Genomic DNA, 26832 nt, shown 5'->3' on the forward strand with positions numbered 1-26832 from the left:
CCGACCCGCTCATATGTGACCCGAGTCATGTCCTGGTACAGGGGCAGTGAGCAGATCTGACATAGAAACAGGCAGAGCAGTCATAGAGAGCTCACAGTGCTGGAAGAGATGTGTTTTCCTCACATTAACACAGGAAATGGCAAGTCATTCAATGTTAGTAAATGGATAACCTGTAATGGTAACCTGGCTTCATAGCATTAATATAAATGTTTTGAGCACCTGAAGACCAGGATGTCATAACAGGAAGTTCTCTTCCCCCATCCACCCCTCCCTATACAAGGCTCCTCCCCCTCCCTCTGTGTGTTGATCTCATTCCAGCCAGAGACACAGAGCAGAGTAGAGTGTGGGAGAAATACGCAGCAAGTAAGTGCATCGTCCACGTCTCCTTTCTTATTAGACACGACTCCTTCTCTGCTCTGCATATCTTCTTCTAGAAAGGGAATTCTTACTAAATCAGGAGATAGAAACTTTATGGTGTTGGGCTTTGTAGAAGAATCTGAAATGAGAAGAGTTTGTGTTCATATAACATTCAATCCTATCAGAGACTTGTCATAGAGGAGGATGGGAGCTGTGATCTGTATGTCTGGTGCTGAGAAGTACTGAGGTCTCCCACATAGAAGAAAAGGTCACACTTTTTTCAATTCTCACTTCTCACTTGGCCTCCTTCCTTTTTCTTTTTTTTTTTTTTGTTTTTGTTTCCTTTTTTGTTTTATTTTTTGTTCTTTTTAATTATGTACTTTGTTGTTTTTTTTTTTTTTTTTTGTTGTGTTTTTTTTGTTTTTGTTTTTTTTTTTTTTTTTTTTTTTTAGTTTTTGTTTTGGATAGAGGGGGTGGTTTCACATGGGGCAGATTCAGTTCCGATTAGCTGGGGATCACCCCACAGATCCCCCCCCCCGCTCTGATCAGCGGGGTGACGGGTCCGTGTCCCGCTTAGTACCCACAGCCTAGACCAGGGGTCTCAAACTGGTGGCCCTCCAGCTGTTGCAAAACTACAAGTCCCATCATGCCCCTGCCTTGGGATTCATGCTTGTAACTGTCAGTCTTTCAATGCTTCATTTATTTATTTCAGGTACTTATATAGCGCCGTCAATTTACGCAGCGCTTTACATATACATTGTACATTCACATCAGTCCCTACCCTCAAGGAGCTTACAATCTAAGGTCCCTAACTCACATTCATACATACTAGGGACAATTTAGGCTCCATTCACACTAGCGCGTTTTTTTGATGCATTTTGCATTTTGCAGAAATGCACGGGAATTTTTTAACATGGGTTCCTATGGAACATGTTCACATCAATGCCTTTTTGTTTCTCTGCATTTTTGGAAAGGGTCAGGGACTTTTTTTCATGCAAAATGCAGCATTTTGCATGTAATAGAATTCAATGGACAAGCATCAAAAACGCAAGTGCACCGTTTTTGCACCGTTTTTGCACCGTTTTTGCACCGTTTTTGCCGTTTTTTTTTTTTTTTTTTTTTTAATTTTTTTTAGACTGTAAAAAAAAAAACTGTAAAAAAAAAAAAAAAAAAACGCAAATCGCGGCAAAAACGCAGCAAAAACGCTGCTCAAAAACGTGGCAAGCATGAAAAAAAAAACTCCAAAAACGCTCAAAAGCAACATGCATAGGTGTGAATCGAGCCTTAGACAGGATCCAATTAACCTACCAGCATGTCTTTGGAGTGTGGGAGGAAACCCACGCAAACACAGGGAGAACATGCAAACTCCAGGCAGGTAGTGGTTGGGTGCGTGGGACTTGTAGTACTATTATTATTATTATTATTATTTATTATACAGGATTTATATAGCGCCAACAGTTTGTGCAGCGCTTGTAGTTTCGCAACAGCTGGAGGGCCGCCAGTTTGTGACCCCCTGGCCTAGACACAGACAGAGCCCGCTCTGCTCTATGGGGGGCTGGGAGTAAACCGATTCTGCTGCTAATTTACACCTGACTAACCTCTGATCCGCTCCACCTAAACAGAAGAGGATGGATTCCCTTAGGGTCTGCAAAAAACCCCAAAAAAACCTATCGATCCCACAGGTAGGTGGGTGTAAACGGAAGCAAGTCCGTTTACACCTGATTGTCCATGGGAATGAATGGTCCTTCTGTTCAGGTGAGACGGACAGAGCCCACTCTGCTCTATGGGCAGCCGGGAGTAAATGGAGTCTGCTGTCCGTTTTACTGCTGACTACCCTCCGATCCACTGTGCCTAAACAGTAGAGGACAGATCCCTACCTACCTGAAGGTAGGTGGGTGTAAACGCACTCAACTCCATTTACACCCACCTAGGGCTGAAACAATTAATCGGCAACTAATCGATTAGGAAATGAATCGATTTAACGGCCAGTAACATAATGGGGTTCAAAACTGAAATGAGCCCTTTATAGTACAAAGAGCTAATCGCTACTGTAAATATTACTTTCAAACTTCTACAGTAAAAAAAAAATGAATCCCTTACAGTAGTGATTATTTGCTTTTTTTTTTTTTTTGTAATGGGTTAATTTTAGTGTTTTTTTTAACCCCCATTATGTTACAAAACGTCTTAGACCTGGTTCACATCTATGTGTTTTTTGGTGCTTTTTGCAGAAACGCACTACAGTTCATTTACATGGTTATGGAACACATTCACATCTATGCTTTTTTTTTTAGCCGCTGGGTATTTGGAAAGGGTCAGGGACTTTTGCATTAAAAAAAAAAAAAAAAAAAAAAGGTGCTTTTTTTGGTTCAATAGACATCAATGGAGAAGCTGCAGAAAAGCATGTAATGTGTTTTTGCAGCAATTTGTATTTTTTAATCTGCCCAACAACAAATTGGCCAAAAAAAAAAATGCAAAAACGCACATCGCGGCAAAATCACGTGTGCAAAAATCAAAACGCACAGCAAAAAGCACTGCAGAAACAGATCAAAAGCAAACTGCATAGGTGTCTATGGAGCCTTATGTACTTATTTACTGACACATAATCAGACACATAGGTTGGACTTGATGGACTTGTGTCTTTTTTTCAACCTCACCTACTATGTACTAAGGCAGTGCTGCTCCAATACACATTGAAGTGCAGCGCAATACATAGTAATGCCCCGCCACACATTGTGGTGCGTTGCATTAGAAAAATTGCTGCATGTCAGGTTGTTTGTTTATTTTTTTTTTTTTTGTTCATGCACCCCATTCAAATTTCTCACAATGTATAGAAATGGAGAAGTGTGACTGGACCCTGAAAGGAAACCTGCCACGATGGACTTAAGTCACTGACCTGACTTTTTTTTTTTTTTCAAAAAAATGCTTCTAGATTCAACTGCTTAGAAACGACTATTAACGACCCTGTGTACATGTACTGATAAGATAACCTAGAGGAGATTTCAGGGGCAGCTGAGAAAAATGCCCAACTGCTCCTAAACGTCCGTTTACCATAGTTACATAGTAGGTGAGGTTGAAAAAAGACACAAGTCCATCCTACGTGTCTGATTATGTGTCAGTAAATAAGTACATAAGGCTCGATACACACCTATGCAGTTTGCTTTTGATCTGTTTCTACAGTGCTTTTTGCTGTGCGTTTTGATTTTTGCACACGTGATTTTGCCGCGATGTGCGTTTTTGCATTTTTTTTTTTGGCCAATTTGTTGTTGGGCAGATATAAAAATAACTAGCAGCAGCATACATGAAGCCTAAGGCCCCTTTCACATGGCCGTTCTGTATGTCCGTTTTTCATCCATTGACGGAGGAAAAACATACATTCATGCATACAAAGGTGTTCCTACGGGCCCTACAGTTCCAAAGCAGAAACAATAAATTAAACTGAAGATAATGATGAAAAAAACGACCAATTTGCTAACACACACAAGGTACGGAATCCAGATAGTAAAAAAGCAGCCGTTTAAAAACATAGATAAATCATAATGAACAGTGGTATAAAATAATCAATACATTAGACTATAATATCACACTAAAAACAGCGCTAATGTTGAGCTGAAATAAACATGCATGTGGCCAACTTCACACAAAAGTCCTTTGAGAGTGGTGAGGCGTTTAAAAAGTAGTTCACAAAGTGTTCATAAGTGATCATAATACAGAGTCTCAGTGTGCACCTTCCACCGGTCATTCCAGTTTCACCATGTGAGAACACACTCCCCTCAGGGGTTTAAACTCACCAGAGCTAAGTAATAATGAGCCTCCAAGGAAATAAACATCCAAGCCACAAGCCGCTGCCAACACCACTCCGGAGGATTCACAGATGATCAGAGCTCAAAAATGAATCAACAACAAAAAAGCGCACATAGCGTAATCCTATTTATTGATTAAAAGCCCATCACATCACACAGAGAACCCCCCCCTACAATAAAAATACGTACATCAACACTGCAATTAACAAAGCACATCAAAGGAAGTGTTTAGATGTGCACTTCACCGTAACAGACATCAGCCAGCTCAGCTTCCCGCGTGGCCTACACGACGCCGAAAGTGACGTCTGCGCTCCACCGCAGCTTGATTCACAACCAGGAAGTGGAGATCACTCCTTGGGAAGCTGAGCCTGGTGATGTCTGTTACGGTGAAGTGCACATTTAAACACTGATCTCACCCACCTGGAGCTGTGATACTCTCTCTTGAGTTCCGTCATACTATCTGACGGTTTTAGTGTGCTGTTTCGTCGTAGAAGTGTTGGAATGCATGCGGCGTCGCGCATGTGCACTCCAGTGGGTAGCCAAATGTGATGGGTCGCCATATGTGACGCTACACCGGCCGCTGCGACCTTAACAACTGAGTCATCAGCTGTTCCCCACTGACAGCTGAATGTAAAAGAAGAAAAAGGAAAAAAAAAACAGATGTCAGCGGATTAGAAAAAGGATGTAAAAATTGACATCCGTATCCGTTTTTGATCTGTATTTTTACAAGAAAAAAATGTGACTGAACAAAAAAATCAGAACGTCTGTGAAAAAGGGGCCTTACTGTGCAGGGAATCGCCAGTGGGAAAAAAAAGGATATCTGAATGATGCCTGTATAGCTGCAGGCATCATTCAGATATCCCCACTCAAAGCCCAGGACTTCATATAGGTGGGAAGTGTTAAAGTGAAAATGAACTTTGGTCAATTAGGGTCCGGCCACAATAAAATCTTCCTTCTCTAAGTTCATCCAGTGCCCGGGCGAAAGAACAAACATCCGGTGCCTGTAAGTTCTGTTTTATAAAAAAAAAAAAAAAAAAAAAAAAAAAATCTATAATATCTTTAAGTGATTGTAAAGGGGAAAAAAAAAATTGAACCGCTTGCCGACTGCCTCACGCACATATACTGTGGCAGAAGGGCTTGTACAGGCAAAATCACGTACCTGTACGTTGCCCTTTAAGAGGCGGCCAGCGGGTGCGCGCGTGCGCCCGTGGCAAGCTCCGCGATCGCCTCACGGGGAGGAAGAACGGGGAGATGCTGATGTAAACAGCATCTCCCCGTTCTGCCTAGTGACAGTGTCACTCGATCTCTGCTCCCTGTCATCGGAGCAGAGATCAGTGACGTCACACACTGCCCATCCCCCCTGACAGTTAGTAATCACTCCCTAGTACTGATTTAACCCCTCCCCGCCCCCTAGTGGTTAACCCCTCCAGTGTAATTTATACAGGAATCAATGCATTTTTATAGCACTGAATGCTGTATAAATGATAATGGTCCCAAAAATGTGTCAAAAATGTCCGATGTGTCCGCCATAATGTCGCAGTCACGACAAAAAAAGCTGATCGCCGCCATTTAAAATAAAAATATAAAAAATAAAAAATTATTAATAAAAATGCCAAAAAACTATCCCCTATTTTGTAAACGCTATAACTTTTGCGCGAACTGATCAGTAATCTTATTGCAATTTTTTTTTTTTTTTTTTTTTTTTACCAAAAATATGTAGAAGAATACGTATCGGCCTAAACTGAGGAAAAAAATTTTTTTTTTTATATATTTTTGGGGGATATTTATTATAGCAAAAAGTAAAAAATAATGCGTTTTTTTTTCAAAATTGTCGCTCTATTTTTGTTTATAGCGCAAAAAATGAAAACCACAGAGGTGATCAAATACCACCAAAAGAAAGCTCTATTTGTGGGAAAAAAAGGACGTCAATTTTGTTTTTGTGCAACGTCGTACGACCGCGCAATTGTCAGTTAAAGCGACGCAGTACCGAATTGCAAAAAGTGCTCTGGTCAGGAAGGAGGTAAATCCTTCCGGGGCTGAAGTGGTTAAAAACAAACAGAACCTAGACCTTCGTTCCTCACAATTATCCCATAGGACAGCTGTCATTTTATAGCCGTCATGCTTCTAAGAAATGTAAGGAAGCTATCACCCTATTGTTTGCAAATGGGTAAAGTTCTTGAAGGGCTACACCTTCTTGTTAACGAACACTATAAAGATTTTGTCATACTGTAAGGCCTCTTGCACATGATACTCCTGTTTGAGCATCTACTTTTCAGATGTTTTTTTTTGTATGTATTTTCATGCATACGTGGTTGCACATTTTCACGCAAATTTATTCTCGCGTTGTTGTTCTGCGGTATGTAAATGGACATGAGGCGTAAATTACTGACCAAAAATGCTGATTTTCTGTATTTTTTTTACTGAAGAATGCACGGCGCTTGTTTACGTGTCTGTGTGCATAGGCACATTACAATTAATGGGCTGTAATTTAGCTCAGTAAAAAAAAAAAAAAAAAAAGCTGTACTGAGCTTTTTCAAGCTGCAGTGTGCAAGAGGCCTAAAGAAACCTTAAAGAGTTAGGCTAAAGCCTCGTACACATGATCCGAATATCGTACAAAAAACACCGCTTTTAAAGTGATTGTATGATAATCTGATTGTTAGTACACCTCTTTTGTCTGAAAATTTTCAAAGGGATAAACGTAACTTTTTTTCATGATACCAGATCGTACGATTTTCATTTTAGTTTGTCCGAAAATACAATAAAAATACACTACATCACTTACGAATTTTTATTCTATCGTACGAGAATTTTCGTACTTTAGTAACCTATTTGTTTTCGATGTGGAGACTAGCGTGCAAAAAAAAAAAACCCAGATGATCATTCGTCCGATAATCTCATTGTGTATACTAGGCTTTAGTGCTCATTGAGGGTGCAGTCAAAGCCACAGTAAAAAAAAAAAAAAAAAAAAAAAAAAAAAAGGGGGGGGGGGGGGACGGACCACTTCGGGTATCAGAAAATTTACCTGCAAATTCAGTGCATCAAAGATTGAAAAGTCGATTGCCAGGTTTGAGCCATTTCATGTTATAGCAGGGGGAGGGAGGTTAGAGGTTTGGAAAGGTCCATTGGTAAAATAAGTTGTATAGGGATATTGAGGGATTCTGTAGAACTTACCCACAAATGCCTTCTAAATGTCATGGATCCTTAATTATTCCACTGTTTTTCCACTAGCCACTATGAGTCCAGGTAAGTTAAAGGATAAGGTCACCTTTCTACAAAATGGAATAAATCCTTTTTTTTTTTTTTTTTTTTGCAGGTAAAAAATGTGCATTTAAAAAAAAAAAAAAAAATGTTTGTGATAGGAGCCTGTAAAGCATTGCACCAGCGATTTAGCAGATGTTTAATGTCCTGCAGGTCTCCTGCATACTTTCAGTGTATCTGCTTGCCCGTACATCACATACGGGCAAGCCGATACTCGCTGACAGGAAGACTCAATGAACTACCACAGTGCTCCACAGCCCCAAGGTAGTTCATTGAGAACTACAAGCTGACAGCTGCAATGGATGTTGACTTGTAGTTCATTCAGTCTTCATCTCTAGCAATACACACCAAACTGAGCTTAGTGCAGCTTGTCCCCTAATGCTCTGTTCCATCAGGAGATGGGTTGGAGTCAGTTGAAAAGGAGGATCAGAGAGACGGGATCACATAGCATTTATACACCATGCAGAGGATTAACCCCTTAGGCTCCACAGTGAGTATAATAAGCATGCTTTACTGCATATACAGACTGATTTTACTGTTGTGGGTTCAGTAACACTTGAAATAAATCTTCAGTTTGAAAGTGATTATGCCCTAATTTAGATACATCATTATGTGCATAAAGTTAATAAATATACACTTATAGAGGCACCATCACTATTGACATTAAAAAAAAAAAAATGACTTCCTTTCAAGCCCCTTAAAGGGGGAGGAACAGCATATAATGGGACGTTGATTGTGCCAAAATAGGGGTCAAAACACAATACCAATAAGATCCAGGCTCCTTTTTTTACAAAGATTTAAAAAAACGATAATAAAATATATGTTTTCAATATGTGTAATGAACATCATTGCAAGCCATATAGGCAGCTATCGCATAAAATGTGTAGTGAAGGCGTGCTAGATCAACGCGTTTCACTCATCGTGCTTCTTCAGGATCCAAACCCATATACAAAAAAAATATATGGCTGTATAAATATAATCCAAAACATAATAAGAAATTCAGAGTAAATTTAAGGAAGCGGTAGTGGTGACGGCTAGGGTACAGTGAGAATGAGACCTGGGAGCGCTCACTGACGCTCAGAGGTCTTATCTGCGATCCCAAAGGTGTCGCTGTCAGCCACTCAAAATTTACACAACTTTTTACACATAGCCCCCTGATATCCAGATTAACCCGCACAGAGCGTAGCAATGGTTCTAAGACCAGCGTGAAAAGGAGGAGCGAAAGGGGACATCCCTGTTTCATGCCATTCCTGATCGGGAACTTAGGAGAGAGTAGCAAATTAAAGTGGATCTAAACCCTATTCATGAAATCTGACCTGGGCACAGATATCTGTAGTGTTTACCCCTCTCCAATGCCCGAAGTCCTGTTTCTTTCTGCTGCTCCGTTCCTCTGTTATCAGCATGATAACTTCTAACAAGCTCTCCAACAAAGGAGATGAAGGCAGTTGGAAAATTTGTGTCGGGGATAGATTATCAGAGAACTTGTCTATTCACAGTTCTGCAAGTTTCTTCATTCCTCTGCCTATGTGGAGATGGTGTGTGCATTTCCTCAAATCGGCTCACACACAATATATGCCCAGACTCTCCTCCCACTGCTGAAACAGGAAGAAAAATTTCTAGCACCATGTGCATTTTCTAAAGAGTGTAGAAAGGGAAAGAGAGCAGATATACATGTAAAACTTATGTAGGGAGATTTGTTTCATCTGTGTATTATCTGAGGCTGTTCACTTCACAGGGTGTATGTGAGGGTTTACATCCACTTTAACTTTAACTTTAACCTTGACCTGGGGGCCCGAGTACAAAGCCAAGATCCAAGCTAACGTATGCGGTCCCAGCCCCAGAGTCTCCAAAACTGCCCTTAAGGTAAGACTAGTCCACACCGTCAAATGCTTTTTCTGTGTCCGTAGATAAAATGAGGTATGGCCTAGGTTCAGAGCAAGTGCGGGACCAGTGGATAAGACGAATAGCTCTGAGGGAATTCTCTTGCTTCATGGCCTACAATGAATCATGTTTGATAAGGATGGCATAAGGTGTTTTAGGCGATTCACCAGTATCTTAACCAGCATTTTAATGTCTGCGTTCAACAGCGATATTGGGCGAGAATTCTATGCTAACGTTGAGTCTTTGCCTTCCTTTGCGTGTACCGTGATATGAGCCAGCAAAGGTTTTGGGGGAATCTGACCTCCCTTAGCTATAGAATGAAAGTAACTACACATAGGGCTAAGTAAAAGTTGAAGAAAGGTAACATAATATGCCTTAGTATACCATGGAAATAGTTTTTACCTGTTGATATGCCTTGGGTGTGCAGCTATTGCCTCCGTCATTTGCGTTCTGTGTTTGTGAAAGTACACCCATTGCACAATGAAGCACCACTCTGGACAGCCAGGCTGGCTCCTAACTTCACATGAGTGACAGTGTATGTCCTTGAGGCCTAACCTGCTGCCTGAGGGCCGCATGTGGCCCTTTGGCACTGTTTTGCATCCCTTAGGCCCCCTGAAGTCACTAATCTGTTTCCCTATTGCCCTGTTATAGTAGTGATTTCTAGCAGCCTCATGTAATATGTCTCCAGTTTATTAGTCTTTTGAAGGATGTCCCCAGTATCCAACTCCTATAGCATGTTCAGTCTCTGACAATCTCTTGTATCATGTCCATAGTCTTTGGCTATATTCTGTTGTCTCTGATAATGAATATTCACTGAATTTTATGTATGGCCCTTTGGTGGTGATGGGGTCCACAGATAAGACACCCCCCCCCCCCATATCTGGAAAGTTGATCACCACTGGTGTATATGGGGGCATGTAACAGGATTGCTAATGTCCTACATTTTAGCTGGACAGCAACCAAGTGCCTACTCAGAATTGTGGGGATGCTTTGGTTCATATGCTCCATGTGTTCTTTGGCTCTTTCCCCTATTTACTTCCGTTTTATATATGTTATATGTGCTCTTGGGATGGGGTTTCAATACCTTATAGGTCCACTTATAGCAGAACTTGTACATGGATGCAATTTACTGCTGGTTATACGCAGGATCTTGCTGGCAAACAGATCCTGAGTAAGGTTGTACATACAACAATAAAAAAAATAAACTCTGATCATATACACAAGGTTTTTATGACAAAAAATTCCTGCATAAATGATCAGTAAAATATGTCTTAGATATGATGTGTTTTTTTTTTTTTTTTTTTTTGTGAAATTGTAGCTCTATATCCTGCTGCAGGCTGAATCTTTTTTCATCTCTGTATGAGGCCCCGTTCACTCCTGAGTGACTTATGATCATGCAATTCTGCCTGTGATTTATCAAACGCAATGGCAAATGCGTCTGTTTCATTGCTGAAATTTGGTACATGAGCTTTTTTGGGAGCAGAGGAAGCCTGTTAAAAAATGCACTACTAAATGATACAAAAAACAGCAATGTGCAGCATCATTTAGGCTTAAACAGGGCCTTAATGCAGACATGCATTTTCAATAAAGTGCGTAAAATGCACTTTACGTCCTACAGATTTGAATGCCGTGCATGTTTATGCATCTGTTTTGAAGTTATGCTCTGTGTTTTTTTTTTTTTTTTGTTGTTTTTTTTACGTTTTTGTGCATAAATGCGCACATAGCTGCCTCTCTGCCAAAATCAGAATACATAACTAATTTTAGAAATCTAAATTATTTACTTGTATTGTACTCAACATGTTACACTGTCCAAGATTTGTTTAACTGGCAATTTCATTGTTTTTTTTACGTTGGCACAGGATGGTAGCAGTCAGTACTGTGAAGATGGGGGATGAGAAAGTCTCCTGTGAGACCCCCGAGGGAACAGTCATAAATATCAACATTAACCAGCGGTCCTGCATGGACGGCCTGCTAGATGCCATCAAGAGTGTCAGACTGGTGAAAAAAGATGGACCATGTGTCCAGCCAGCTAGAGAGCCTGCTTCCGGAGTATATCTAGGGGTTGGCGTAAGTACTTTATTGGATCGTTCTTACTTTTTTTTTCTTTCTCTTTTCGTATGGTAAATCGTAATGGTAGTAAAAAAAGCACATTTAAAAAGGAACCTAAGCTGGTCTAAAATGTTTCTAAGGTAACAGCAGCTCTGAAGAGCAAGCACATAGTGGGCTTAATCTTTAAAATGATCTCTGTGCAGCATTCTTGGATCCTAACCCCAGACTGTATATGAGGCATGGACTTCTACCCAAGTCAAGATTTAAGCCACACACCTTCCTTACATTGAAGAGACTGTAAGGAGATAAGCATGCCAAAGAGAAGTATGTACTTAACAATTCCTCGGAAAATGAGTTCTTAGATTATTGGGTTGTGTTCCACCTCAAGATGATTGGACACAAAAAGCAAAGCTTGACCCAGGCAGCCCTCCAGCTCCCAGCAATGTCTGTTTTTTGCTGGTGGTCGTAGGTGATGGACCTGTTGCTCTCTGCTGGGATAGTCTTTCTACTAAGAAATCCTCTACAACTACTTTTGCTGATTCTTAGTGCTCAATAGCAGCAGTTTTCTGGATTGGTCCCTACAAACCAGGACCCTTACAATTTCAGGAGGTCTGTACCCATATCCCAGTGGTAAGATTGGGGAAGGCCTGTAAATGGCATTAAATCTTGCATGTGGGGCTCACCTTGCCAGGTTAATGCTTTGCTTGAGTTAGCTGGCGGAATGCTGTACAGATCCCGAGCTATGGTCTGCTGAAGACCCTGCAGGGTATGCCTGACCAGGACAAAGTAAAGACTGATTGGTTTGTTGGCCCTGCTATGTGCCACATAAGTAACCCCTATTGTGGGGGGAGGTTTCCAGTGCTTTTTCCCTGCCTCTGGGCTGTATGAGGGGCGGGATCTGAAATTTTTCCCTCACTACACATGTGAGCTGCAGTGTCCAGGTCGGTTGGCACCATTGGTTTACATTCCTGGCCTAGTGACATGACGCTGGACATGCTGTCACTGTTTAGCCTGGGACACGAGGGTGCCAATCAAGTGCCTTTACACAGCTCAGCATTGACGCTGCAGATGTGTCCTGTCTGCATTTGCTGGCATGGCCAAGAGGGTACACTGTGCATGTGTGGGCCTCATCTCGGATTCATTCACTTTCGCAACTGGACATCAAACGAGCAAGACTTGTACTACGCAGCTCCGTTATATTCAGCACAGCCCACAGAGGGACCTTTGGCCTCCAGATGGTGGGACACTGAGGTTACTCCTCCCTTCTTGATCCAGTAACCCTGAGTAGTGCACCCTTATGGGCACAGTGGGCATATCAGATATGGCATCATGGGGATAGGGTCCAAGGGACAAAACTCCCACATTCTTGTTAGAGCGCTTTATTTCCACAAACTAAATTCTATGGCAACAGGCTGGCTCTTTATCCTATCCTCATCTGGTTTTTTACTTGCTCCTACAGGGACTTCTTTCCCAGGTACCTTTTTGTGTCCAATGAGGCATTTATGGATGCATTTTCCACTGAAACAACTAGATATCAGTAAGGATTTACTGCGGGACAAACGTAAACAGTCCAGGTCCCCATTTCCACAGGTGCTGCATTCTGAGTTTCACCTCTCTCCACTTTTTCTCCCTTCGCCTTTCAGGACAGCACCTTGGAGAGAGCGCAGCTCCACCTCTAAGACAGGAAACACTGCGTGACAACGCCCCTTTAAAAAGCAGCTGCTTCCACCATGCCGTCAGTTTTAGTGTTTCCTCCGCCATGGTGGAAGCACTGCTTGGGGAACCAGAGGGGCTGCGCTCTCTCCAAGGAGAGGGTTTTGGCAGGACCTCCACGCTTACTCAGACCAGCCCAGCTCCTTCCCAGCTCCGGTGTCCCTTCCTTCTCCGGCTCACAGGAGTAATGGTCTGCCGGACGTTTTCCACCCGGGGTGTTCGGGGGGTCGCGGTTGTGCTCAGTAAGAGCGTCCATGCCAGGCCTCTGCATGGCGGCGCCGAATCCCGGACAGCAGGTGATGTCAGTTCCGGTGGGAGGAGACTTCCGGCGGGGCGTAGCAGCGATTGGTTCCTGCTGCTGGAACGCAGGAGGAAGGGGCGGGTCCTCTGGCCGGGACTTCCTTTTGTTTGGCACATGGAGCCTAGTACACAGTGCAGCAGCTGCGGATTGCACTATGGAGACAGCAGAATCGTCAGCAGCAATGGCGGATGCAGGCGCCCAGGTTCCCGGCCAGGCCCAGGTAGGAGAGGTGCGGTGGCACCTCTTTCCTTTTATATCACTGGGTGTTTTATCTTTTTATGTGGTTATTCAAAACCTGCTGCTGTCTGCTATGGGGTAACAGTTTCCATTAGCAGTTCAGCAAAGGAGTGAGACTCTGGGCACTTAGGGTGTTGGCTGGAGGTACTACTTTTCTCTGAAGCCTTAGTTCTAAGGACCTGGCTTTTTTTTGTTTCTCTGTTTCAGAAAGCTACTGCCAAATCAGAGAGAACAGGGAGAAAGTGCCCCTCATGCAAAAATCCTTTAAGGGACTCTTGGCCCAAACCACTGTGCAAATCCTGCATTGTGGATTTAGTAAAAGAAGAATCCTCACAAGAGTGCAAAGAGCTCTTATCTTCTGTGAGGAAGGAATTAGCAGAGGCCCTAGGGACAGTGCGTTCCCTTGTAAAGCGCGGCCAGAGTTCCAGCCAAGAGCAGAGTTCTCACTCCAGTTTCCCTCAGTCCACTTCCAGACAGGTGGAAAGTGAGTCGGAGGAGGAAAGGGAAAGCATTCCACCCTCAACCATTGATTCAGAGGAGGAGGAGGTGGAAGAAGAGTCAAGATCATCTAGATATAAGCTTTCACTTGAGGAGGTGGATGAATTACTCAAGGCAATTTATACTACCCTGGAGATCCAGGAAGAAAAAGTTCAGCTGTCCGTGCATGACAAGATGTACCTGGGGCTGGAGGAAATTAAACACAGGGTGTTCCCTGTGCATAAAGTGTTAACAGACACTATTAAAAAGGAATGGAAGGATCCAGAGAAAGGATTTTTTTTTTCTAAAGCCCTCAAAAGGAGGTTTCCTTTTGAGGAGAATGAGGAACTGTTGTGGAATAAAAAACCAAAGATAGACGCTGCTTTTTCTCAAGTATCTAGGAAAACTGATTTAGCTTTTGAGGACATGGCTATTCTCAAAGATGCTATGGATAAGAGGGCAGATGGGCTACTGAAGAAAGCCTGGGACTCATCTCTAGCTAATCTTAAGCCAGCAATGGCGGCTACAGTTGTGGCTAGGAATCTGGAGTGTTGGTTAGATCAACTTAAAAATCATGTTGTGGCAGGTACCTCCAGAAAAGACTTATTGGAGTCCTTCCCTACCCTGCTTAAGGCAGTAAAATATATGGCAGATGCCTCTGCAGAATCTATCAGGATGTCAGCCAGGTCCTCTGCGCTTGTTAACTCAGCAAGAAGAGCACTCTGGTTAAAGACCTGGACAGGGGATTCAGCTTCTAAAGTAAAACTGTGCCGAATTCCCTTTTCAGGAGACCTGATGTTTGGGCCAGAACTTGAGACTGTCCTTGACAGGACAGCAGATAAGAAAGCTGTCACACAGAAGAATAAAACGGTACAGCAGAGGCAATTGGAATTCTCACAAAGCCCCCCAAATCGGTTTTACATCACAAACCTGCCAAAGGATCGGGAAAAGGCTCTGGCCATGAAGTCTCTGTTACAGGAACTGATGCAACAGAAGGTCATTTCCCAGGTTCTGAAAGATCAAGAGGGGAAGGGGTTTTACTCCCACATTTTTCTGGTCAAAAAGCTATCAGGAAAGTTTTGCCTGATTCTCAGTTTGAAGGTTCTAAATCGATCCATAAAATACAAAAAATTCAGGATGGATACGATTTTCTCAGTGAGGAACTTGCTAACCCCCAAATGTCATATGGCTTCCATCGATTTGAGAGATGCCTATCTCCATATACCAATAGCTCCCCCATCACAAAGGTTCCTGCGTCTTGCAGTCAATCTTGGGGGGGGGAGATTTGGCACCTGCAGTTTCGGGCTCTGCCTTTCGGTCTTTCCTCTTCTCCCAGGGTATTCACAAAAGTGATGGCGGAATCTTTGGAGCCCCTGAGACTGAAGGGGATTTCAATAGTACCCTATTTGGACGACCTGCTACTGTTTGCAGACTCAAAGGGTCAAGTAGAGGTCAACCTACAGACAGTTCAAACACATCATAGAGGTTTGGGATGGCTTCTCAATCTTCAGAAGTCAAACTTAATTCCATCTCAAAGGGTAAGGTTTCTGGGGTACGAAATAGACTCGATAGAACAGAGCATTTTTCTACCCCAGGAGAAAATAGAGAAGATGCAGTTGACCCTGAAAAAACTTCAATCCAACGCAGAGATCTCTGTAAGACAAGCCATGTCCGCTCTGGGACTGTTGACAGCAGCAATTCCTTCGGTACAGTGGGCCAGGTTGCATGCCCGTCCTCTGCAATCGGATATCCTGATGAATTGGTCATACCAGGAACCTCTGGAGAAGAAATTCAACATGGGGGCAAGAGCAAAAAGGTCACTCTGGTGGTGGAGGAACCTAGGAAACATTTCAAAAGGGCTTCCTTGGGTCTTTCTGGTAACCAGAAGGCTGACTACAGATGCCAGCGCATGGGGATGGGGAGCTCATCTGGAAGAAAAAACGATTCAGGGAGTTTGGACCAAACCAGAAGCGAGAAGATCTTTAAATTGGAGAGAGTTAAAGGCTGTTCACTTAAGCCTCCTCTCCCTCCGGGAATTTCTAGTGAAACAACATGTCCAAATATTGTCAGACAATATGACGACAGTATTATATTTAACAAAGCAAGGGGGCACAAAAATCAAAACCCTAATGGGTCTAGCGCATCAGATCCTAAGATGGGCAGAGAACAATGTGGCCTCTCTATCAGCAGTCCATCTGAAGGGGACGGAAAACACCTTAGCAGATCTCCTCAGCAGGAAAGAAATAAGGGAAGCAGAGTGGTCTCTCAATCAGGAATTATTCGAAACAATTTCCAAGAGTTGGGGTTATCCCCAAGTGGGCCTCTTTGCAAAACAGGAAAACGCAAAGATACCAGTCTTCTTCTCTCTTCAGAGACCGGATCAAGCTCTCGGAGTAGATGCGTTAGCTCACAAGTGGGACTTCCATCTGTCCTACGCTTTTCCCCCGTTTCAACTGATACCAAAGGTGTTAGCCAAATTCAGATTGGAGTCCACGGAGCTAATATTAATAGCTCCTTATTGGCCAAAAAGACCCTGGTTTTCAACCTTGATGAACCTCTCAGTGAAACCTGCTTGGAGATTACCAATCAGGACAGACCTGTTGAGTCAGGGCCAAATTCTCCATCCAGATCCAGCTTACCTCAAACTAACAGCTTGGTTTCTGAAGAACAAATCTTAAGACAGAAGGGTTTATCAGAGAAGCTTATTTCTACCCTTCTTGCAAGTAGAAAAAAAGTGACGAGAGACATTTACTTTAAAGTCTGGAAGATCTATAATTCTTGGTGTTCCAGTAAAAACTTTGATTTTCATACCACTTTTTCAGTTTTGGAATTTCTTCAAGAGGGATTGGAGAAGGGGTTAGCAGCAAGTACGCTCAAGACGCAGGTAGCTGCTTTATCAGTTTTTTTGGAAAGAACCCTGTCAGGGGAACCTTTTTAATAATCAGATTTTTTTAGGGCAATGGCAAAAATAAAGCCTAGACCTGTTGTTAGTTTTCCCAAATGGGATTTATCTTTAGTTCTTCAGGGACTAACTAAGGCACCGTTTGAACCCATAGAAGAAGCATCATTAAGTTTTTTTGACGTTAAAGACTATTTTACTGGTAGCAGTAACTTCCGCACGTAGAATTAGTGAGTTACAAGCCCTTTCAATTAAGGAGCCCTTTATGAGATGTCTACAGGATAGGGTAGTCTTAAGGACGGATCCTGCATTTCTACCAAAGGTGGCTTCAGTTTTTCACCGTACACAGGAAATCATTCTCCCTACTTTTTTGTCCTTTACCTTCGGGAGCAGGAGAAGAAGCTTTCCATACCCTTGATGTCAGGAGGTGTCTGCTTAAAGCGGGGTTCCACCCAAATTTTGAACATTATCTCTATGCATTCTCTTCCTTGCCTAGATGCTGACATGCTGTATAAAAAAATTTTAATCGCCGTAATTACCTTTTTTTTTTTTTTTTTTTTTTTCTAATCTTCTTCTTGGCACTTCCTGGTTTTCCTCCCATGGGAGTAGGCGTGTTTCTAGCCTCTCCCAGACCTCCCACAGTCCCCTGGGAGCTAGTCTCAGGCTTCCCGGCATGCATTGTGCAACAGCGTCATCACAACATCTCGGTGAATGCTGGGAGCACAGCATTCACCGCATCCAGGAAATACATGCTTGTGGGCTTCAAATGCCCACAATGAAGATGGAAACCGCCTTCAGTGAATTTTATAAGTTATTCTTTACAACGAAATCGGACACAGGCGGACTTATTACACAGAACATGTGAGTAGATAATCATGAGAAGAAAAGTTTGTGAATGAACTCCAAAAAAAAAAAACCATAGATAGGTGGACTCCCGCTTTAAATATCTGGAAAGAACAAAGGAAATCAGAAAGTCATCTTCACTCTTTGTTTTAATGGAAGGTACTCACAAAGGAGGTAAAGCTTCCAAGAGCACCCTTGGAAGATGGTTAAAGCAAGCAGGCCGTTAAAGAGGCATACAAATCTTTGGGTCTGGAACCTCTGGAAGGGGTATTACCTCATTCTACCCGAGCAGTGGCGGCATCATGGGCAGAAAGGGCCGGGGCATCTCCTGAGCAAATCTGCAAGGCTGCCACATGGTCCAGTTTTTCGACCTTCATAAGGCACTACCGCTTGGATCTACTATCAGCCTCGGACCAATCATTTGGTAGGAAGGTTTTGCAGGCAGTAGTCACACCCTGAAGTAAGTTTCTCTGTTATCCTCTCCAAGGTGCTGTCCTGAAAGGCGAAGGGAGAAAACCTTAGTTAGACTTACCGCTGACGGTATTTCTATGAGCCTTTCAGGACAGCAGCCTACTTCCCTCCCTTGGTTATCATATGTAAAGTAGAATTATAAGACCTGGTAATTGTCTGATTATATTTTCCAGCATGTCGGAGGATTTCTCGGTAACAACTGACGGCATGGTGGAAGCAGCTGCTTTTTAAAGGGGTGTTGTCACGCAGTGTTTCCTGTCTAAGAGGTGGAGCTGCGCTTTCTCCAAGGTGCAGTCCTGAAAGGCTCGTAGAAATACCGTCACCGGTAAGTCTAACTAAGGTGTTGTTTTTTTTTTTTTTTTTTTTTTTTTTTTTTTTTTCAAAAGCCCACGACTGGAACCTTCGGGGCCCTAGGTGACAAAATTGGAAAGTGCCCCAACCAGCTAAGTACTTTCTGATGCATCTTCATACCGAAGAGGAATTTACAAGGGCTGGGTGCATCTGGACAAGATGTTTGTGCAGTAAAAACCAATTGAAGATGGCTTTCAGAAAAATGGATGGTTCCAGCTGTGGATCCAGCAGTCTCTTATCTCAGTAGTACCCTTCCAGTGTGATGATGTACTGGTGTGTGTTTGTGTATGTATGTGTGTGTGCGCGCGCGCGCATTGTATGATCCCCTGCTGATTTCCCTAAACGTCTTTCAGGACAGCCACCTTTGAGAGAACTTGGCTCCTCCCTTCACAGGAAACACCGCCTTAACTTCAAGATTTAAGTCCCTCCTGCCCCACTTGACCCTCGGTTTCGGTTTTTCCTCTGGTGGGGAGACATCGCTGGGAACCAGGGCTGATCAACTGGGGAGGTTGAAGCTGTTTTTTTACTGTGGGGTAGAAGCTCTCCCTTTCTCTATTTTTCAGTTGACGGAGCCTTGGGCAAGGTACCGTTAGGTCTGCCATTTAGCCACCCCAGCTTCTCCTGAGAGTGGGGAAGAGGCTTCGGGGGCCCCGCTCTCATTCTGTCCAGGGAGGGTGTCATCGGAGGTGCACCGTTCCTCCCTGTGTTCTGTGTGGCCATGGAGGGAGCTCAAGGCTGGATGGAGTAGTGACGTCGCGTCCGGTGGGGGTGTGCACTTCTGCCGAGGCTTTCAGTTCCAGCCGCAGTTTATGAGAGAGGGACAGGCTCTGGCTAGTGCGAGCCTGTAAACGCTTTAAATGTCAGCGAGCGGCTCCGGAAGGTGGGACCACCACGATCCTCAGCGGGAGATGTCCGAGGCAGAGGCGGCCCAGACTACTCCTGGTAATGTCAGCACCAGCCACTAAGGTGAGAGGAATCCTGGGGTGGGTATTCCCTTTTACCCCATAGCTCCATGGGTGTAGACCCCTCTGTTGGTCGAGGGGTTGGGAGGTGGTACTGGGACCTTGGTGGTGTTTTGTCCTAAGGACACTCCTGGTGACACTCTGCTTAGGAGTATGGCCTTACATTTGGTTTTAAAAGTGTGCTGGAGGACTGCAATGCCCAGCATGCCCTTTGTGCAGCAAGCCTGAGGGACTGCAATGCCCAGCATGCCCTTTGTGCAGCAAGCCTGAGGGACTGCAATGTCCAGCATGCCCTTTGTGCAGCAAGCCTGAGGGACTGCAATGCCCAGCATGCCCTTTTGTGCAGCAAGCCTGAGGGACTGCAATGCCCAGCATGCCCTTTTGTGCAGCAAGCCTGAGGGACTGCAATGCCCAGCATGCCCTTTTGTGCAGCAAGCCTGAGGGACTGCAATGCCCAGCATGCCCTTTTGTGCAGCAAGCCTGAGGAACTGCAATGCCCAGCATGCCCTTTTGTGCAGTAAGCCTGAGGAACTGCAATGCCCAGCCTGCCCCCTTTTTCAGTTGGGTTCAGCCCCAGGCTGGCCCCCCGGCAGCTCAGCAGAGTATTGCACCTGCCCAGCAGTCTTATCCTCCGCTATTGGGGGGGCACTAGTGACAAGCTGAGAAGGAGCCAGTTAGCGCTTCTTCAGGCTCCCGGGTAGAGTCATAGGGAGAGGGGTTGGATGGTGAGCCCTCTAGACCCTATCAGTACAAGCTTTCCGTCGAGGGGGTGGAGGATCTCTTGGGAGACATCCGTACCACCCTGGGAATCCAGGAGATGAAGCCACTATCGCTCCATGACCAGATGTATCAGGGCCTGGGGGAACAGAAGAAGTTGTTCCCGGCCCAGGAGGGTCTGGTGGAAGCCATCAAAGATTAACAAGATCTGGGGAGGAAACCCTTCCTTTCAAGGGCCCCGAAGCCTAGGTTTTCTTTTTCACGGAGGACGGTCCGTCAGTCGGTAGGGTACCCAGACTGGACGCAGCCTTCTATCAGGTTTCCATACAGGCATACAGACCTTACCTGGGAGAGATCCCATGGACAAGAGGATGGATCCGCTCTTGAAGGGCACCTGAGACTCTACCTTGGGGCGCACATAGGGGCAGGGATGGGACAGAGACAATCTTGTCCTTTCCCTTGCTCTTGTGGACCGCTCATCGCTGGTTTGCCAAGCTGCATGGAAAAAGCGTCAGCCTTACTACCCTACTTGAAAAATCCTAAACTTTGTATCAACAGTGGCTTAGTGGCTGGCACTCTGGACTGGCAGCACTCAAACCTTAATTTTGGTCTCGGACAGAGAATCGCCTGCTTGGGGCTTGAATTGTAAACCGCAGAGTATCCTGAAAATAGGCAAGGGCCTAGTTACCAATGCCACATCAGTATGTTGTTTTAAAAGGGTGTTCCCGGTCATGGAAGCTTGGGTGGAAGCCATCAAAGCATGGCAAGACCCGGTGAGGAAATCCTCCTTTTCAAGGGGAGGTAGAGGAGCCAGTTAGCCCTTCTTCAAGCTCCCAGGTGGAGTCAGAGGTAGAGGGGTTGGACGATGAGTCCTTTAGACCCTCTCGCTACGAGCCTTCCTTGGAGGAGGTGGAGGATCTTTTGGGAGCCATCCATGCCACCCTGGGAATCCAGGAGTAGAAGCTATTATCACTCCATGACCAGAGGGATAAAAGTCACAGTGGCTAATGGGTTAGCATTTCTGCCTACTAGCACTGAGTTTCTGGGTTCGCACCCCAAACATGCCACTTCATATAGAGAAGGTCTGTTCTTCCTCTGTCAAACATAACTCCTGATTCGGGACTTTCCTAAATTCAGGGCTTGGGGGAACAGAAACTTACAGAAGCCACCGTATGGACTCAGTCTCTGATCCCCCCTCCCCAAACTGCTTAAGGGCAATCAGACCTGAGGGACACTTATCTGCACATTCCCATGCTGGAGAGCTGTCCAAAGTTTATTGGGCTGACAGTAGAACCAGGGAAAGCGTGCGATTCATAGGTGATTATTGAAATGCCCATCTGGACGACCCGCTTCTATTTATCTTCAAACCAAGGTTATGTCTCCTATTCTCATTACACTGCATTGGCCCAGGAGGCTGTGGTTCCCAAGCTGGTACGATCTGGTGTGGAACCTTCCTGGATACTGCCAATCCGGGAGGACCTTCATCTCGGGGTCCATTCTGCTGTCCCCAGGTGGAGCGTTGGATTCTCCCTACATGGCTTCCGAGGAAGAATTGCTAAAGGCAAGAGCTTCTCGGATGGAGAGGTGGCCCTGCTAAGTAGCAGGAAAGGGGAAACCCACTCCATCTACTGGAGACTTTTTCAACAGCTGCTACGCAGAGGGCATTTCCAATCAGGGGTCCTCTTTTCCACAAATATTTCCGTACCAGGTTTTGTTTTTTTAGGGTGGCCTCAAAGTTTCACAGAGGCCAAGAAATTATTTTGCCAACTTTCTGTTCGAATCCTGTGGGTGAACATAAGTTGGATGTTAAAAGGTCGTAGCACCTTTTTGCCAAACACTACAGGTTAGACCTGTGGATCGATGAGGATCGGACCTTCGGGGGGGAAAAGGGGGTCCTACAAACGGTGGACCCACCCTAGGGTTAAGTGCTAGTTTATCCTCAGAGGTGGCTGTCCTGAAAGATTTTTAGGGAAAATCAGAGTTTTGTACCGGTAATGTCTTTTTCCAGGAGTCTTTCAGGACGGCACCGATATCTACCCGAAAAATGTGTTTGCAATAAGGAGGCTGCCCACTGACTAAGTGGGTAGCATCTCCGTCTAGCAGCACTGGGGTTGCTGGTTCAATTCCCCAACATGCTAATGGAGTCCCTGACAGGGGAACAGTCAGGAGGATTAAGTTATGTGTATGACATGTTCTTGTGTCTCCCCAGTGGGCCGGATGGACTCTTAGACTGAGGGTCCAGTGGGGCGGGAGGGGCTTAAATCTTGAAGCTAAGGCGGTGTATCCTGTGAAGGTAGGAGCCGAGGTCTCTCAAAGGCGGCTGTCCTGAAAGGAGGAATGCTGCCTGTGACTCCAAGAACACCATCCCCACCATCAAACATGGAGCTGGAAACATTATGCTTTGGGGTGGGGGGTGTTTCTGCTAAGGGGACAGGACAACTTCACCGCATCAAAGGGATGATGGACAGGGCCATGTACCATCAAATCTTGGGTGAGAACCTCCTTCCCTCAGCCAGGTCATTGAAAATGGGTCATGGATGGGTATTCCAGCATGACAATGACCCAAAACACACAGCCAAGGCAACAAAGGAGTAGCTCAAAAAGATGCACATTAAGGTCCTGAAATGGCCTAGTCAGTCTCCAGACCTTAATCCCATAGGAAATATGTGGAGGGAACTGAAGGTTCGAGTTACCACATGTCAGCCTCGAAACGTTAATGACTTGGAGAGGATCTGCAAAGAGTAGTGGGACAAAATCCCTCCTGAGATGGGTGCAAACCTGGTGGCCACTACAAGAAACGTCTGACCTCTGTGATTGCCAACAAGGGTCATGTGTTGCGAAGGGGTCAAATATTTATTTCGCTCATTAAAATGCAAATCACTTTGTAACTTTTTTTAAATGTTTTTCTGGATATTTTTGTTCTGTCTCTCACTGTTAAAAAAAAAAAAAAAAAAAAAATTTCTTATTGGGCAAACATACAAAATCAGCAGGTGATCAAATACTTTTTTCCCCTTGCTGTGTGTGTGTGTATGTATGTATGTATGTATGTATGTATGTGTGTGTGTGTGTGTGTGTGTGTGTGTATGGCTGCGGTTGAGCTTGTTATCGCATTTTACAACCAGCGATTGGCTATTTCTTTAAAGTGATTCAGGCGGCTCTACAGCCACTTGATCAATGTTAAAGTACAGAGAAAGAACAGCATTCATCCCAGGAGCCTGGGCTAGCTTCACACGGAGAAGATGCAGGAACATCTGTTCCCCAATCTCCTCCATAAGTGATGATGATATCACGATCTGTGCTCGATTAGCTGCTTTGGAAGGCAGGGGAGACATTGGGGTTTCATAGACCACTGATGTCTCCATAAAGAGTACCTGTCAATGTGCCAAAGCTATAAAATAGCTGTTCCATCCTTTGCAATCCTTGCCTTTCCCTTTCATTTGTTCACATCCATTGAAGTCATTTTTATCCTCTCCACTCCTTGACCCTCAGATTTTTCAAAACATCTGGGGTGCCGAGGTTCGCCACCACTGCCCTATAGCAAGCTGCTTGCTGTGGGGGGCACTCGGCAGGAGGGAGGGGCCAGAAGCAGCAAAGAGGGACCTAAAAAGAGGATCTGGGCTGCTCTGTGCAAAACCAACTGCACAGAGCAGGTAAGTATAACATAGATTGTTTTTTGTTTTTATCTAGACTTTGCAATCCACTTTAAGCAGTCATGCTTACTTTACATAGAATGCAATAAGATAAAAAAAAACCTTCTGCCTTTGCAACTCGTTTTAAGTTTGCATCAACCCCTGAGGAAGTGAGCGGTTTTCACAAAATTGGGCCACTGGTATGCGTTCTTGTACCTACTATGGATTATTCTATGGAAAATTGTACCTGACTGTAATATATTATGTACAACATCACAAATCTGACAATATGACATCTGCCTGTGGCTACTGTTGATCTTGTATGTATTAATAAATTAGTATTTTATTTAATCAATAGGAGTGTCGCATCCCATTTAGGCTCCATTCACACCTGAGCATTTTGTAGCTTGAAGCCTCAAGCTACAAAACGCTGGAGGGGAAAAAAATAATCAATTATTTTCTATGGAGATGGTTCACATCTCCACTCCAAAACGCCTGAAGCCAGAAGCTCCAAAACGCCTGAAGCTAAAACAAGTCCTGAAACTTTTTTTTTAGGCGGATTTGGGCGTTTTTCAGCTTTTTACATTGGTGACCTTTTGACCTGCGCAAAAACGCTGTAAAAAACGCGGCAAAATCGCGTGACTTTCTGCCTGAAAACGCTACACTCAGGAGTGAATGGGGCCTAAAAGTCCCACGGGCAAATTGGAGCAACAGTCGACCCTGGAGCCATTGGGCTGCCTGGAGTATCTGGGCTTTGACCTGGACAATGCCCTAGCATGCATTATCCTGTCCCAGGATAAGCTTCAGGTGGTTTCGATCCATGGTATGGGAGTTGCATTCGCTAAAACGCCCCTTTACGGCTTTTGCATGACGGCGCTGGGGTTGATGGTAACCACCTTCAAGGCTGTCCCATGTGCTCAGTTTCATTCAAGACTATTGCAATAATCAAAAAAAAATATATAGAACATAGGACTTTAACAGTTGCCAACTATAGCCCCAAATAAGAAAAGTGAGTAAATTGTATATAAAAAAATACAAGGTTTTATTTCACAATTTCATTAAAATCTTTCCATAAAGATAGAGAGGGCACCCAAGTTCAGCTCCACAAGGGGAAACATCACACCGGAATCAATGCAGCTTAAGAGGAGCTCACTGAGACAAATCCTTCAAAAAAGATGGCGACGAATGAACTCCCAAATCCAAAGGTTTGAAGAGCATGGATGGGTGGAATTCACAACTATAAGGTTTTCCACTTCAGTGCTTAAAGATCATCGAAGCCGGTCCTAGCTGCTGCCTACTTACCATCACCCCTATGGAAGTCATTGATTAAACTTATTCAGGATTTTTCTCCCCAGCTTTTTTCATGCAAGGCTACTTGTCTTGTGGCAATTGCTTCAAATAGGAAGATGTCGTCTGAACTTGCAACTTTGTTCTAGTATTATACAAGGATAAGGTTGTTTTTGAGACCTCAAAGCTCTTTCCTGCCCCAGGTGTTCTCAGCGTTTCCTTTGTTTTTAGTAGTGTTGCCTTCCTTTTTGTCTAGTTCCAAAACATCAAGGCTAATTCTCTGCACTTTTTTGGATGCGACTAGTGCTCTATAGTTTAACTGTGGCCATGGCTGTGCGAGTCATAGCCACAGTATTGATTTGTCAATCCCTGTTTACTTCTTTTTGGTCTAAGGTGGGATGTAAACTTAAAGTGATACTAAAACCTTATCCTTTCTCTTCCAGTATATGGATGATTGCAATGTAATTATTTTAATAAACAAAAAATCTAAGTATATGACCCAGATCTTTCCCAGCCTGTCTGCGGGAAAACATAAGCAGAAGGAGCTACTAGTCCTCTGCTGCTGGTTAGATGTTCAAAATAAAATAACAGCCTTTGGAATGCAGAGTAAAAATAGTTTAATATCAAACAGTTTTAAACTGTCATACAAATTAAATATATTTGAAATCAAATCTTTATTATTTTTGGCAGTAACATGGTGTTGGCAGATTTCTGCCAGTCACAGGCTGTGTCACACCCCTCCAGCCTGTGTCTAAGAAAGAGAAGCGAAGCCTCCATCAATCTACCTGCAATATCCCACCCCCATTGTGTTTAGCTGGTTAGTGGGCATGGCAGGGGCAGGGAGCTGGGTGTCATTTACCACTGTGTATACAGCAACATGTGTGACTCTTTAGACATGGGCTGCTCAGATGTAATTGAGAGGAAGTTCTCAACATAGATACTTACTGAACACTGAGCATGTGCAGAGCTGCCAACACTGCTGTACAAAATCCCCAGCTGAATTGGGGACTTGGACTGAAGGGGGAGAAAGAACAGCAGGATCAACCTGTGTGGTTTTTTTTTGTAGAATACAGAAAACAAATCTCATAGTGACTGAGTATGAACCACATGTAATATACTATATATATATATATATATATATATATATATATATATATATATATATATATATATATATATATATATAGGCAAAAAAGTATTTAGTCAGCCACCAATTGTACAAGTAATCCCACTTAAAAAGATGCGAGAGGCCTGTAATTGTCATCATAGGTACACCTCAACTATGAGAGACAAAATGTGGAAACAAATCCAGACAATCACATTGTCTGATTTTTGAAAGTATTTGCAAATTATGGTGGAAAATAAGTATTTTGTCAATATCAAAAGTTCATCTCAATACTTTGTTATATATCCTTTGTTGGCAATGACAGAGGTCAAACGTTTTCTGTAAGGCTGGATTCACACCTATGCATTTTTAGTGCTTTTTGCATTTTGCAGATTTGCACTACAGTCCATTTAACATGGTTTCCTATGGAACACGTTCTGCAGTGCAAATCTGCAAAATGCAAAAAGCACTAAAACTGCATAGGTGTGAATCCAG

The 26832-nt window shown here is 43.9% G+C and overlaps 1 protein-coding gene across 1 annotated transcript in view; it reads left to right on the forward strand.

The window, feature by feature from the left end:
• The first annotated feature begins 210 nt into the window (after positions 1-210).
• Positions 211-26832, forward strand: part of TMEM176B (transmembrane protein 176B) — a 51605-nt gene continuing 24983 nt past the window's right edge. Inside the window, exons 1-2 of the mRNA XM_073596996.1 lie at positions 211-363; positions 11156-11363. Of these exons, the coding sequence (XP_073453097.1) occupies positions 11157-11363 (207 nt within the window). The 5' untranslated portion in view covers positions 211-363; position 11156. The remainder of the gene's footprint in view (positions 364-11155; positions 11364-26832) is intronic.

The sequence above is a fragment of the Aquarana catesbeiana genome, linkage group LG08 (assembly GCF_042186555.1).
Source record: "Aquarana catesbeiana isolate 2022-GZ linkage group LG08, ASM4218655v1, whole genome shotgun sequence".
Lineage (NCBI taxonomy): Eukaryota > Metazoa > Chordata > Amphibia > Anura > Ranidae > Aquarana > Aquarana catesbeiana.